This window comes from Octopus sinensis, linkage group LG10 (assembly GCF_006345805.1).
Source record: "Octopus sinensis linkage group LG10, ASM634580v1, whole genome shotgun sequence".
Classification (NCBI taxonomy): Eukaryota; Metazoa; Mollusca; class Cephalopoda; order Octopoda; family Octopodidae; genus Octopus; species Octopus sinensis.
Window position 1 is genome coordinate 35,951,917 of NC_043006.1, and position 15,295 is coordinate 35,967,211.

Below are 15,295 nucleotides of genomic sequence, written 5' to 3' on the forward strand. Positions count from 1 at the left end.
TTATTTGCAGGTTCCACCATAATAATGATTACGGCTGGATTAGACATGGTGTTCGGAATAACATTTGTGGTGCCTTCAATCTTAGTCTGTCTTCTACTTTTAGTATATATGTGCATCTGTATGTTTGCTCCGTCGAAAATCCAAACCTATGTAACCATTTTCTTAATATTTATATTTGGCACTGCTATTTCATGTGTCTTCATAGGCGGTGCCGTCTATATTATCAAAGACATTATTAGAGGTAAGTGTAACTTATATACGTCTCTCTCTCTCTCTCTCTCTCTCTCTCTCTCTCTCTCTCTCTCTCTCTCTCTCTCTCTCTCTCTCTCTTGTACAGGTTAGTGTAGACTTGGGGTTAAGCTGCCATCGAGTCTAGTCTCTGCTTTGGTGATTACCTATTGCTTACTTTGCTGCTACACGTTGAGTAAGAATGAATCACAACACCAAATTTATCCCAATTCTAGATTCACTCTCTTAATTTAAAACAAAACCAAATTTATTTTCTTTTATCAGTTCAAACACTAGTTATTTAATTATTTTCCTCAATTAATTAATCAGCAACATTTTTTGTTTGATTTTTCTTTTACAATGACTCTCAACTGGATAAGATTCTCCTCCATGCACAGGACCAGCTATTTGCTGGTAGTTGAAATCACTGTAGAGCAGTCTCAAGATACTCACTGATGTACCAGCTTCAAAAACATAGTGCTAAAAACCATAAGCGCGAACACTAGAAAAGATACTGTTTATGTGGTTATTTTTTGGCATTGTAAAACCCTCGAGTCTTGGAGATAATTTGAGGAATAAGGGGAAAATTGCGGTGAATTTCATTGTTTGCAATATTCATTTACTTTTATTTACGTTCTACAGAAATGCGACCGGGTGATGGATTTGTTACAATGTCGGGAAAAAATATCTTGGGGTATTTCTTCAGATTTTTTACGATCTGAGTTTAAATCACGCTCAGGTGCACTTTTACCTGAGATTGAACAAATATTTCTGTTGAGTGAAGGCTATAATTCTTCCATTGTTCTGTTTCTTCAACTCGAATTCTTCTGATGAACCGTTACACATTTTACGCCATGCAGATCGATCTCGGCAATAACTTACCCAAGATGTCAAATTAAACTGCAGTGTTTTAGTGACTGCTCAAGCTTACCCCTATACCTAAGGACATGTCTTCTTTTACTGTGGTACCCCTTTACATGTTGTTCACACAAAATAATTTCTGAAAGCGGTCATATTTCCGTCGGACAACATATCCTGCCCACCTACATTGAATTTTCAGCAGCATGCTTTGGATACTAGAGGTATCACATTTTTCTAAGATTTTGACATTATCTTGCCATTTTATGTTACAGATATTGCACAGATAGCACATGAGAAAGGTTTCAAGTTCCTTAGTCTGTAGTAGGGAGTCCATGCCTCTCCCTCTTACAAAAGCATGCTGAAAATTCAAAATCTGTATACACTTACTTTAGTTTTCAGATTGACACCGTCTTCATCAAACAAACGATAGGAAAGTTTTCAAAAGCAACAATAACGGCAACAACAACTAAATATATTTTCTTGTTTTTTACAGACATAGAATCGGACAGCCTGGAGTTTCAAGAACATTATTTGTTAATCTTACTCACGTCCAGTGTTTTCTATGCCGCCATTTTACATCCACACGAGACTTGGATTATATTCCTTGGTATTTTCTACATGTTCATGTTCCCAGCCATGCATATTCTGCTTCCGGTTTACTCCATCAGCAACATTGTTGATCAAAGCTGGGGGACAAGGGATGGCGTGAGTATATTTATTTCAAATCGTTTTAAACGTATTCGTAATGTTTTGAGAGTTTCATCTATAACTTGTTTCAGTAACTGAGCTACGACCATGCTGGATCACCACCATGAAAGGGGTTAAATTGAACTGATCGACCGTATTACTTATTAAGTTTGGTATTTATTCTAACTCTTTTGACGAACCGCTAAGTGACAGGACACAAAGAAACCTATACCAGCTGACAGGTGGTGGTTGGTACAAGGAAACACACACATACCAACATGTACATACGCGTGGTTTGTGGTTGAGGTATTCGGCTCACGGTCGTGAGTTCGGATCCTGGCATCATGTTGTGCCCTTGATCAAGACATTTTATTTCACATTGCTCCAGCTTACTCGGCTGGCAGAAATGAGTTTCCGCCTCTTTCACATTATGTCTGACGCTGAACCTCGCTAAGAACTACGCTGAAGTTACGCGCGTCTGTAGAGTGCTTGGGTATTTCCACCTTAATTTCAACAGTAGACTGTACGGTTGATCAGAATAACCGAATCACTCATCGTCGTAACCGACAGAGTGCCCGTATGCGTATGTATGTATCCTAAAGCTGATAAGCCAACTAATGTGTTTCTCCATTTTCTTATTTGTAATTTAAATTATATATATATATATATATATATATATATATATATATATATATATATATATATATATATATATATATATTTATTATTTTATTTAGTTTCAGCTCATAAGCTGTGGCCATGCTGGGGCACCGCCATTTGGTGTTGCTACATGATTTTACTTCACAAATGCTTTTTAGCAAATGCCATCTGGTGCATGAGAGAGTTCGATGCAGCTGCCCTCATCTGCACCTCCTGCTGTGAAGTTGGTTCATCTGGGACACCTGACAAGAAGAGATCCAGTTTCATCTTAAAGACATCGGCATCCACCCCATGCAGGTCTCTTAGGTTCTTCGGGGGGATATTGAAGAGCTGTGGGCCTCGGATACCCAGGCTACCACAGTATCTTGTCCTACATCTTGATGGCAAATTTGGAGTCCTTGGAACTATGCAGTGGCGCCGAGTTCTGGCAGTTGTGTAACTCTCGATGCCAAGGTTTGGAACAAGTCCTTCTAGGATCTTCCAGATGTATATTATAGCATATCTTTCTCGCCTACGCTCTAAGGAATAGAGTCTCAATCTCTTGAGTCTTTCCCAATAGCTTATATGCTGCACAGAGGCTATCTTCTTCGTGTAGCTTCGTTGGATCGCCTCAAGTTCTGTGATTGACTTGACACTGGATGGGGACCATAGCTGAGAGCAAAAGCGGCTTAGGACAAGTGTCCTCCAGAGGACCATCATGGTTTCCTGGTCTCTTGTTCTAAAGGTTCTAAGAATCCATCCGGTCAGCCGCCTACATTTCATTGCCAATTTAGCAACATGCACATGAAAGGTTGCATCATCACTCATGTAAATACCCAGGTCTCGCACTGATTGTGCCTCTGGGATTGCAATCCCTCTAGGTCCAGTGTATTTATTGGGTATTGCATTTAGTTTTGCATGCTGATAGTATAAAGCTTGAAACGTTTCAGCATTGAACTGTATGCTATTCTTTTCAGCCCACTTGTATATTTTGTCCAGCTCACATTGCAGGTGCTTAGCGTCTTCAGGGTTCTGTATTGCCTGTGAAACTTTTGTATTATCTGCATAACTTGTGATCGTGGCTCTCTGCGTGGCTGAGGGCATGTCTGAGAGGGCCATTATGAACAGTAGTGGTCCCAGAACAGTGCCTTGCGGAACACCGCTCACCTGACTTCTATCCTTCAGAAAGTCATGAAGCCACTCTCCCAATTCTCCAACTATGCCAAGATCACACAGTTTGTGACATATCATTCCATGATCGACTTTATCAAAGGCCTTTGCAAAGTCGAGATATATGACTTCCACATTTGAGTGGTTGAGCAGTCGTTTCAGCACCCAGTCATAGTGTTGTAGGAGCTGAGTTAAGCAGCTTCTTCCAGGTCGGAAACCATGTTGGGTGTCAGGCAGCAAGTCATTTTCCTCAAGGAAGGTGATTAGTTTCCTTCTGAATATTCGTTCCATGAACTTGCTGATGTGTGAGGTCAGAGAAATAGGTCTGTAGTTCTTGGCCTCCGCTCTGCTACCTCCTTTATGAATAGGGCATATTTTACCTTCTTTCAGTTTTCTTGGAAATTTGCCAGCTGCAAAGAAGATCTGAAAGAGGAACTGCAGTGGTCTTGCTAGGAATCCCTTACATACTTTTAGAAGGATTACTGGGAATCCATCTGGGCCAGTAGCTGAGTTTTTCATTTCATCAATAGCCTTTATTACATCGTCTTCCTTTATATTGATGTAATCAATCATTGCTGCCTCTGATTTTATATCTGCATTGGAAAAGAAGTCAGTTGAATTGCTGACTTGAAAATGCCCTAGGGGTGGAGTGAAAATACTCTTGAATTGCTCATTTAGTATTTCACTTACCCTCATTGAATTTCCTGTGAGTGTGCCATCCTTTTCAAGGAGTGGTCCTATCCTACAGTGCACGGTGGCTGTTTCTTTGGCATACCTGTAGAAAGCTCTGGTGTTAGATTTTATGTTGTCTATAGCCCATACTTCTTTGTCTGCTCTTTCTTTTTCATGGGAGAGTTGCAGACATTATTCAACTTCCAACAGTTTTATTTTCAGGCGGGACTTTTCACTGCTTTCAATTTGTTTGTTTAGACGATTTGAAACTTTTGTACGCCGTCTCATTAGAATTTTCCTCACTCTGGGGATTTTGCTCTCGTGTACAGTGGCCTTTCTCTCTGAGACACATTTGTAGCATATGGCTTGCATTACAGACATGAATTGTTGAAGTTTCATGTCGATGTCTAGCGAGGATAGACATTCAGGCCAGTTTTGTTTGAGGATCTCTTTCTCAATTTGTTTCCAGTTTGCCTTATGGAAGTTCAAGCTGGAAAGATTCTGAGAGTTTCTTGTAGGCTGCATGTCCATGCTTTCCTTTGGCCCGTACATGGTCAGCTCTACCATGTTGTGATCCGAGCGTAGTGTCGGCGTCACTTTCATATTATGGATGAGATCCATATTATTTGTGAAGCAGAGATCCAGTATGTTACCTGCCCTGGTTGGTTTGAGTATTACTTGCTCCATGTACAGAGTGTTGATGAGCTTCAGGAGGGACCTCGCCTGTCCTCGTTCACATCGTGTCATTCCTAAGAGAGAAAGCCCCTCGGGCCATCTGACATTGGGTAGATTGAAGTCTCCCATAAGAAGTACACTTATATGTTGTTCTAATGTGACTAGAACTTCTATTTTTATAAGGCAGTCTTCAAACTTGCCTACATGGCTTGGGGCATCTGGAGAGCGATATGTAGCACATATAACTACACCAAGTTGCCTTATATGTACAATTAGTGTGTCACACACTGAATTTGAGTATGACAAAAGGACCTGGGGTGTGAGGTCCTCACGGATGTACATAGCAACTCCTCCATGACTCCTTTCTTTTCTGTCGGTCCGTAGTACAACATACTGTGGTATGTGTATTTCCGCATCTGCTATGTCCGGTTTCAGGTGTGTTTCCGTAAGTGCTACGCATAAGGCTTGATTGCATGCAACAAAGTCTCTCAAGAACGGGATTTTTGTCCTATTACTGAGTGTTAGCAATCCTCTGATGTTCAGTAGGAGCATCGAGGTGAGGTGCATACTGTTGCCGGCGGTGTCCACCTTGGGTCTATTTGCTGTGGCGGTCTTGTGTATTGTGGATAGTCCCATCTGCGAGTTTGAGTTTGATGGAGCCAGGTTAGCTGCTGTACAATCTTTTGTGCCATGCACAAAAAAGATTCTTGTTCAGCAGCCGCCCTTTCAATAACATGTTGGCGGTTTGTAGCACGCACCACATCTGCGTACCTCCGTTTTGGGGCAGGTGGTGCGTGGTCCATTCCTTTTCCTTTTGGTAGTTGGTTTCTGACCTGTTTCGTGTTTATGTGACAGGGCCTTTGATGTGCAAAACGGCAGCCTGCACCTTCGTCTCCATGCCAGCAGACACTTTTCAGGTGGAATTTACACATTCATGTGCGCTGTCTGTTATATATATATATATATATATATATATATATATATATATATATGCAGTGGCGGATTGACCAGGTTGCCAGCTTGCCCGATGCAAGTGGGCCCCTGCGCCATTAAAATCCATATATGGGGGCCCATATTAGTATCTAAGGGACCCATCCCCTCAAGTTTGAATTTTTTTATTTCCTCTTGGAAGAATGCACTATTTCAGCCTGGCTGTGTATGTAGACAGTTGAAAATATTTTAGCCCCCCCCCCCTCACAAAACTGATACCATTGTGGTTGCGGTTGGGCCCCCTTAGTCTCTTGGCAACGAAAATATTTAGATCGAATCCGCTACTGTATATATATGTATATTTAGAGATGTATGTATTACGAGCTTACACGAGTTTCTACCAACCAAATTCATTTAGAAAGCGTTGGCTTATTCAGAGTTTTAAAAGAAGTCACTCGCCTAAGATGCCGCGTGGGACTGAAATCAAGACCACGTGATTGTAAAGTGGTCTTCTTAGCTACACGGCCGCGTTTGTTTTATGTAATATTTAATCACAAATAGCTTGAGTTATTAATTATACGAGTGTGTATATCTATATGCGTATATACGTTGGCATGGAAGCGTGAACTTTTGGCCCGAGCGTTTTCACCTCAAATTTTTGGCGTCGCTGAGATCAAATGGTTTCATCTCTCTCTCTCTCTTTCTGGGAATATTTATGAGCGCGGATGTGTGCCTAGGTTTGCTCAGTGCCAAAAAGTACTGTCTCAAAAACACACTAAATCTCCAGTCAGCCGTGCCAATTCATTACCGACCAAAGAGCATCGCCCAGTTGTCTCATTTTGATTCAAACCAATGCATTTTGAGAATTGCTTTCTTTGGACATCGAAGAATTGTGTTTCATAATTTCTAAGACTGTATAAATACAGCTGCTTGCTGCCTTTACGCCTCTGATAATAAATATCTAGAGATGCAGATCAAGCCACCGATAGATTCTACGTAGTCAAGCAATCTGTTAGAAATAGTAACCAACATCCCTACAGATTGCATCCTACCATTTTAAAATGTAAGAAGGAAATGAAGGGAAAATGTAAATGATGCTTATATTAGAGGACTCTAATAAGAGGTCACGGTTGGAATACGTTTGACCCTAGAACAGCTCATTGAAACCACGTAATACCTTGGGAAAGTATCTTCTACTTTTGCCCCAGACTGACCAATGCCTTGTGAGTGAATTTGAAAGAAGGAAACTCGTGAAAGCTATGTGTGTGTGTTTGTCCACTACACCACCGCTTAACAACGAGTGTAGATTTGGTTAGGTCCCTGTAAATTAGTGGTTCGGCAAAAGGAACGATAATATAAATGCCAACTTGTTCTTCTCGACAAAATCCTTCAAAAATGCTCCAGTATGGCCGCAGTAGAATGACTGAAACAAATAAAAGATAAAAAGAAAATGGGCTTTACTGTTTATTTATATATTCATTTATTTGCAGAACAAAGCCTCCGCTCCGAAACTGGTTTGTTTCCCCAAAATCCGTAAACGTCGAAAAAAGAAAATGAAGAAAAAGAAAGATAAAAGTAAGTTAATCCATGTTTGCTTCCTTCGTATTCTTTCACATTTCATCTTCACGATGTTGCCACAAGGGAAACAGAAACTATAAGAAACTCTCCCCTTGTGGGTACAACTCACAATAGAAAAAATAATTCATTTCTTCTAATTGTTATATTTTTCTCCTTTTTCTTTTAAATACTGATTCTTATTCTATCGGAACATTTCACCAAACAGAGAAGTTAACAAACCATCTGTGGTTAAGCGACGGTGGAAACACACACACACACACACACACACACACACACCACACACACACACACACACACACACACACACACACACACACACTTCTTTCAGCTTCCGTTTACCAAATTCACGCACAAGTCTTTTGGTTGCCCCGAGGCTATAATAGAAAACATGCACGTGTTGAAGGTGCCACGCGGTGGCACTCAACCTGAAACCATGTCATTGGAAAGCAAACTTCTTACCACACAGACATGTCAACGCTTTATTATCAGTAGTATTGAGAGAGCAGTGCATGCCATCAAAGTGACACTGGGGTAAAATATACGAAGCCCAGAATACTCATCATGACTACCCGTCTTATAAGAGTAAACGAAGCACATGCATCACAGCTATATGTGCGCAACACGGAGATCTCGTATCAAGATAAACAGCGTATGACCTTGCAAATGAGGTCCAGTTAGTATTTTCTTCAGGTTGAGTAACCCATCCCGCTCAAAAGGTCCCTGAATAAGGGTTGTTTGAGGATGTTGAACGGAACACCCACGTTTGTAAAGGTGAATTATTCAAACCCCATAGAAGTTCTCTCAACACATTGTATGATTCTCCCCGACTACTTCTGCTTGGGATCAGAGATGCATATAGCGTCAGCCACTAAGGGACATGCTCAACTGTTTTAAGTCAAGCAACTGACAAGCAAATCTGTGGTATTGAGCAGAATATTTGTTGCAGCCCATCTTTTATACCAAGACAAACCAGTGTACATGATAACACTTACACTCAGTTAAGGTCAGAAACCATGAGAATAACTGCTTGGTACTGCATCAGAGCATTTTATTATTATTATTATTATTATTATTATTATCACTATTATTATTATTATCGTTATTGTTGTTGCTATTATTGTTTTTGGTCAGCCGGCGAGCTGGCAGAAACGTTAGCACGCCGGGCGAGATGCTTAGCAGTATTTCGTCTGCCGTTACATTCTGAGCTCAAATTCCGCCGAGGTCGACTTTGCCTTTCATCCTTTTGGGGTCGATTAAATAAGTACCAGTTACGCACTGGGGTTGATATAATCGACTTAATCCCATCCCACAAGATGCCCTTGTGACAAAAGTTCGCAATTGTTATTATTTGAAGGTATTAATTTATTTATTTTCTTTTATTTCAGTTTCCGCAAGTTTGAATTCTTCCTCTCATAATTTTAACCTGTTTGATAAGCATGAAGATGAAGTCGAATACAAATTCTGGAAGTTTCTACGAGATTTCGTTATTGGTACAACGGTGAGGACGGGTGCACCAAAGTTGGAGATGGCTGAAAAACTCCGGAGGTTGCGCGTTAAATGCATTTTCGCATTTTTGATTTGTAATTCGATCTGGATGATCATCCTTGGATTCCTCTTCACAAACGTTACAACCGAAAGGTCTAAGTTTAACTTATTTGCTTCAGTCAGTGGCTCCCTCTACGGGGTATCATTCGTCATTCAAATGATTGGAATGACGGTACATCGAACTCAAGACACTATCGAACGTTTTATACGCAAATCCAACAGACAATCGAAGCGACCCGAATGGATAATTACAAAAGACGAAAAACCTGAAGCTGCAAAAAACAAAAGTAAAAAATAAATCAAAGAAAACAGACAAAAATAAAATGATAGAAAACAAATAAAAGAGAAAACATCTTGGGGGAAAAAATAGTATAAAATTTTAAAATAAATAAAAGCTCTTCGAAAATGCGGTGTGATAGGGACGGGAGGTGGCCACGCACACACTTACAGATAGACAGATATTTTATTCATTCAATGATAGAGATTGGGCTGCGCCCATGCTGGTGCACTAACCTCCGAACATTTCGGTCGATCACATCAACCTTATTACTCGTTCCAGTCAGGTATTTATTTCAGAGATATTTATTCATTGGAAGACCAAATAAGGTATTTTAAAACGACACCTTTTAATACACCAGGAGCTTACGACAACGAAACGAAATTTGTAAGCACATTCTCACAGGCTTCCTTCAATTTTCAGGCAAACACATAAATTATACATATTCTATTATTCTTTTATACGTTTTAGCGATGCGGTTGCGATCATGTATGTCATGTGTATATATACATGTATGTGTGTAAACATAATTATATAAGCATGCGTGAACATTATATATTTGTATAGGTATGTATAAACATGTCCTATAGATATGTAGGACTGCGTATGTGAGTACTTTTATATCATGAAGCTTGACAGTTAGACATTAATATCGCTGCGCGACTTCCCTGACTGTCTGGCGTATTTTGAATATATAAGTTTTCATCAACTCTTTAATTATGAATATCGTAAGGCTGTGTGTTTGCGAGATTTCAAGTACATACGTGTATGTCATATCGTTAATAAACATTATCTGATGTATAATTCAATAGACACTTGTGTTTTTTTATATCATAAGGCTGATATAAAGTATTTCCTGTGTGTTAGATGTGTGACTGCTACTCGTGAGTTTAGAGCTCAATGTTGAGTATCATCATCCAATCTACTTCTAGTAAAGTGATATGGTCACTACTGTACTTCGCAGTATTAGTAATTATAACATGCAGAGCAAATGAGAAATTATGATGCAGTTAAAATTATTTATTTTCTTTATACATTTTACCTTTGTGGTTATTGCACCCCTTGCAGCGGGTGTTCTAACTTCATGTTGTGTTTTTCATTATATATATATATATATAATTTTGGGTCATCCCATAAATAATGCGGCTCTTTCAATTGCACGAACTAAAAGTCGGAGGAGTAAGGGATAAACTACCAGCATCAACTTGCTATAAAAGTAGGTAGGAATTGTACTTATTGTTAGCGGAAGTTTTGAAGTGTGCAATACGATTTTAACAGTTGCGTTCAACAAAGACAACAAGGCAATGAAAAATGCGAGGAATATGGATGCAGTATACGAGGATCGGACAGTAAGCGTAAGCCAGTGTCAAAGGTGGTTCCAGAAATTTCGAGCCTGAAACTACAAACCTAGCAGATGAGCCTCGTTTAGGATTATCTGTAGAGCTCGACGAGGACGTCCTGCAAACCCTGGTGGGACATAATCGCATCGTTACTGTTGACGAACTAGAAGATAAGCTTGGATTTGGTCATTTAACCATTCATCGACACCTGCGTGCCATCGGAAAAGTCAACAAATTGGGTCAATGGGTTCTTCACAAACTTTCGGTGTCTAATCGCGAGAGTGAATGTGTGCTCTTCTTTGCTGTCATGTCTCATGAATGAGCCTTTTTTGACCGTAGGGTGACTGGTGACGAGAAATGGGTTCTTTATAAAAATGTCAAGCGCCGAAAACAATGGTTAGGGAAAGGAGAAACACCGGCAACCCAAGCTGAAGAAGGTCTTCACCCACATAAGATGTTCTTATCAGTTTGGTGAAATATAAAAGATTTAGTCCACCTTGAACTCACTGTGCAACACTCAAAAACGGACAGGAGATCTGTGGCCATTTTTATATGCAAAATGACATGGGAAATCCATTTCTGGCCTTCTTTTTGTTGAATTAGGCATGGTTTCAGAATTGTCACTGTATACCCTATTTTTCATTATTATTAAGTAAAATTATCTCCCACATTGTATAATGGGTTTCAACCCAGGGCTAGAGACCAATCTTAGTAACACCTACAATGTGATTCAAAGCTTGTGTTTAATGTTAATTTTATCTTTCAGATCTTATTTGTTTTCAAGAATCAGTGCAATACAGTTCACAAATGATCCAAACAGATACTGTTATATCTGTGAGGAATTGACTTACGCTAAAGAAAAGCGTAGTATTACAGGCCATATCAGGAAAATATACAAAAGCTTACTTCGATTGTTACTTAGGAGACCAGGATAAGTCATGGACTCCTCATGTGTGTTGCTTTACATGTATGATGACATTGAGTGCCTGGTATGCAGGAAAAAATGTTCACATGAAGTTTAGTGTGCTGATGATTTGGCGTGAGCAGAAAGATTACTCTAGAGATTACTATTTCTGTCATCATGACTTTACAGGCTGTACTACTGCAAAGAAAAATAAACACATTGTTTTCCCAAATTTGCAATCAGCAATGCACCTGTAGAACACTCAGAAAATTTACCTCTGCCCAAACCTCCAGATCAAGAAATGCAGAGTTCCAGCAGTGTTGATGAACACTCCATTGGTGAATGTATAGAGCCCAATGATCCAGAAAGTGAGAAACCAATACCATTTTCTCAAGTGGATCTAAATGACTTCTGTAGGAATCTCTATTTAACCAAAGAGAAAAGTGAGTTTCTGGCATCAAGACTTCAATAACGTAATCTTCTTGAGAAAGGAGTGAAGATAACAATGTACAGAAAACGTACAGAGGATCTGCTTGCATTATTCACCATGAAGGATGACATCACTGAACTTTTTGAGCAAGTGAAAATACCATGTGATAAAACCAACTCGTGACTTTTCATAGATGCATCCAAGGACAGCATCAAAGCTGTTCTGCTACACAATGGTAACACTCTGCCTTCTGTTTCCATAGGTTATAGCACAACCATGAAAGAATCATATGAAAATCGGAAAGCAATTCTAACAAGCATACAGTATGATGACCATACCTGGCATATTTGTGCAGATTTGTGGCCATGCTTACTGGCCTTCAGATGGCTATACTAAATTTTGTTTCTTCCTATGCTTATGTAATTTCAGAGCAAGAGCTGAACGTTATGTACGCACGGACAAGTGAATTTTGGAAGAGGGACCTTGCAAGTCTACCAGTGAGATAGAAGGGCATTGGAGAAAATATACCTCTGGAGGTTTGGGCAGAGGTATATTTTAGATTAAAAAAGGACTTAGTTTATCTTAATTCTGAAAAAAATAAAAGTATAAAAGAACTGCATCATTTATGGGATGACTCAATGTATTATGTATAATATGCACAGTTGTATGTGCATGTATTATATGCAAGTTTTTATTAGCACGCTGATAGAATTGCATTCATTTGCGAACCTAATATATGATCAGTTTCCAGACGAAATAAAATATTATGTCTCGTGGGGACTTTGTGCGAGTGATGCTTCTGTAAGCTGGCCGCATATTTAATCTCGAGAGCCAATAAATGGTTTATATCGATTGAAATTACACCTGCAAAGAAAAGAAAAAAGGTGTTACTATTATTTCTTGTTACACCGGAAGTGGAAATCATGGAATCCTACTCCACATTCCACTGATTTAGATTGCGAACGCAATACTTTGTTGATAGAATACGCACATTTTAGCCAACACTCTGTTTAGACAAATTCAAATCATTGCTCTGGAAAACAATAATTGATACTATATATTGTATAGAGGAGGTCAACATATCCATATTATATATATATATATATGTGTGTGTGTGTGTTTGTGTGTGTGTGCGTGTAATATGCATACCTTCTACTAAAGTGAAATACATACATTATCAGTCATAGATAAGACGGTTATCGTAATCTCTCTCGACAAAACGATAGACATTTATTTATCATTCATACATTACGAAAGTGTGTGTGTGTGGAGGGGTACGATATATATATATAAGAGTTTAAGTACTATATATATATATATATATACACATATACACACAGTACTTAGACTCTCAAAGAAATTTATCTAATGCAAATTTCGTCAATCTCTGTGATATTTAATAAGAGGGAGTGCGCAATATTTCAGCACAAAATCGGTCCTATAAATTTGCAGATGTTAAACTATTAGTTTATTAAGCATTATGATCAGGTCCTGTTTTGTTCTCGCAACTATTAATCATTAAACTCCTTACAGAAACCAATCAATTATATTTTAAAATATATATCATTTGACACGAATTTCATCGTTTGTTCTCCAATTGTTTTTGCGACTATTAACCTTTCAGATGGTGTTGAAGTTTCTACAAAATGCATAACAGATTATGAGTGGGTGTTAAATAAACCAAAAGGATTTATAAAAGCAGAGGCCAAGAATGGAGGTTATGGGATTGCATTTATTCCGTCATTTCGATTATTTCCACAATGCATGCCTCGGATGCATCAACATATTACATGCAGTCCATCTCATTAGACAATGGTCTGAGATATATAATCTTCATTATGTGTGTGTGTGTGTGTGTGTGTGTGTGTCTGTCTGTCTGTCGATATGTATTGTGTAACGAAATACAACATTCTCTACTATCACCCTCTCTAAATCAAACTATAAGCATATTTGATTAGTAATAGTTGCGAGAACCAGACAGAATCTCATCATAATGCGTAAACTTGTGATAAACCCAAGGTGCATTGGGTCTAACATTCGCCCGACTGAATCAGTTCTGAGAATATTTTGCTAGAGCATTACGAAGCAAAGTGCTTTGTATAATGTTGTTTGTTCCTTCTTGATCCATGCCTGGCTCATAAGGGCCGGTTTCTTGGCGTATATGTTCCCCACCTGGACGGGACGACGGTTCGTCCGCAAGTGCGCTGCTAGATGCAGGATGAAAGACAGAAAGTTGTGGCGAAAGAGTCAGCGGAAGTTCACCTTTATTTTCTTCCAGAGACGAGTGGAGCTTAGGTGTTTTCGCTCATAAACACACACATCGCCCGGTCTGAAATTCGAACCATCGATGCCTCGACCGCGAGTTCGCTGCTCAAATTACTCGGTCATATGCCTCCACGGTGTGAATGGTGGCTTGCGAACAATTCATTCCTGATTACAAACAGGTTTGGTGATGCAAACAGCAAAAATAGAACTCAAAACATCAGTATATGTATATATTTATTATTGTGTGTGTGTGTGTATACGTGTACATGTTGCAGTGAATAAATTGTCATCTCAATTACGCAAAAATGAAAATAACACTGACATCTCATTTTAACACATATATTTACCAAAATGACATAAAAATATCTTGAAATACTAAAGAGTAAATTTATTCAATAAAGTCGCCATTGGTTTCAACCACGGGCCCCCAGACGACTTTGGAGTCTCCTGCATCTCTTCTGGACGGTCTCCTTCTTCATTGACCAAGTTGGTCAATGCTGCCATAATCCTTGCCTTCAGTTCGTCTTTTGGTATTACAAGGTAGTTTCGTTGGTCTCTCGCACAACTGCGTCCCTCAAATAATAATAAAGAGGGCCGCAATCTGGGGAGTTAGGTGGCCAGATTTTAGTGGTGATGTTGTTGCAGAAATTGTCTGACAGCCTTGACTAGGTTCTCCTGCTTGCGTCGCATGATGCAGAGTCTTGTTGCCCGACATAGGGTCTTCCAGCAGTCACCCTCTTGACCCAGGGCAGCACTACTTCCTCCAGGCACTTAATGTAGGCCTCCGTGTTGAGTCTGAGGCCGTGTAGGAAGATGAATGGAGGCATTACGTCGTCATCACTAGTGATCACTCCAAACACCATGATGTTGACTGGATGTTTGATTTTTATCACTCTCGATACATGTTTTGGGGACACGGTAAGCCAGCAGTTGCTCTTTGTGTTCCCCATGTGATGCTGGCAGAAATTGTTCTCGTCTTAGAAAAACAAAAGCATATTTGGTTAGAGGAGATGTTTGAGTTAGTTCAAAAGCTTGGTAAGCGCGGTCTTTCCTCTTGTCCTTGATGGCTTTGGATTAAAATTTTCCCTTTCTCA

At 39.4% G+C, this 15,295-nt stretch overlaps 1 protein-coding gene across 6 annotated transcripts in view; it reads left to right on the forward strand.

The window, feature by feature from the left end:
• The window catches only part of LOC115216819 (chitin synthase chs-2-like), a 241,378-nt gene extending 228,319 nt beyond the window's left edge, over positions 1-13,059 (forward strand). For all 6 annotated transcript variants that reach the window (XM_036506559.1, XM_036506560.1, XM_036506558.1 and 3 more), the window contains 4 exons: positions 11-241; positions 1,583-1,794; positions 7,353-7,437; positions 8,826-13,059. In XM_036506559.1, coding sequence (XP_036362452.1) covers positions 11-241; positions 1,583-1,794; positions 7,353-7,437; positions 8,826-9,283 — 986 coding nt within the window. In that variant the 3' untranslated portion in view covers positions 9,284-13,059. The remainder of the gene's footprint in view (positions 1-10; positions 242-1,582; positions 1,795-7,352; positions 7,438-8,825) is intronic.
• Positions 13,060-15,295: the final 2,236 nt, after the last annotated feature.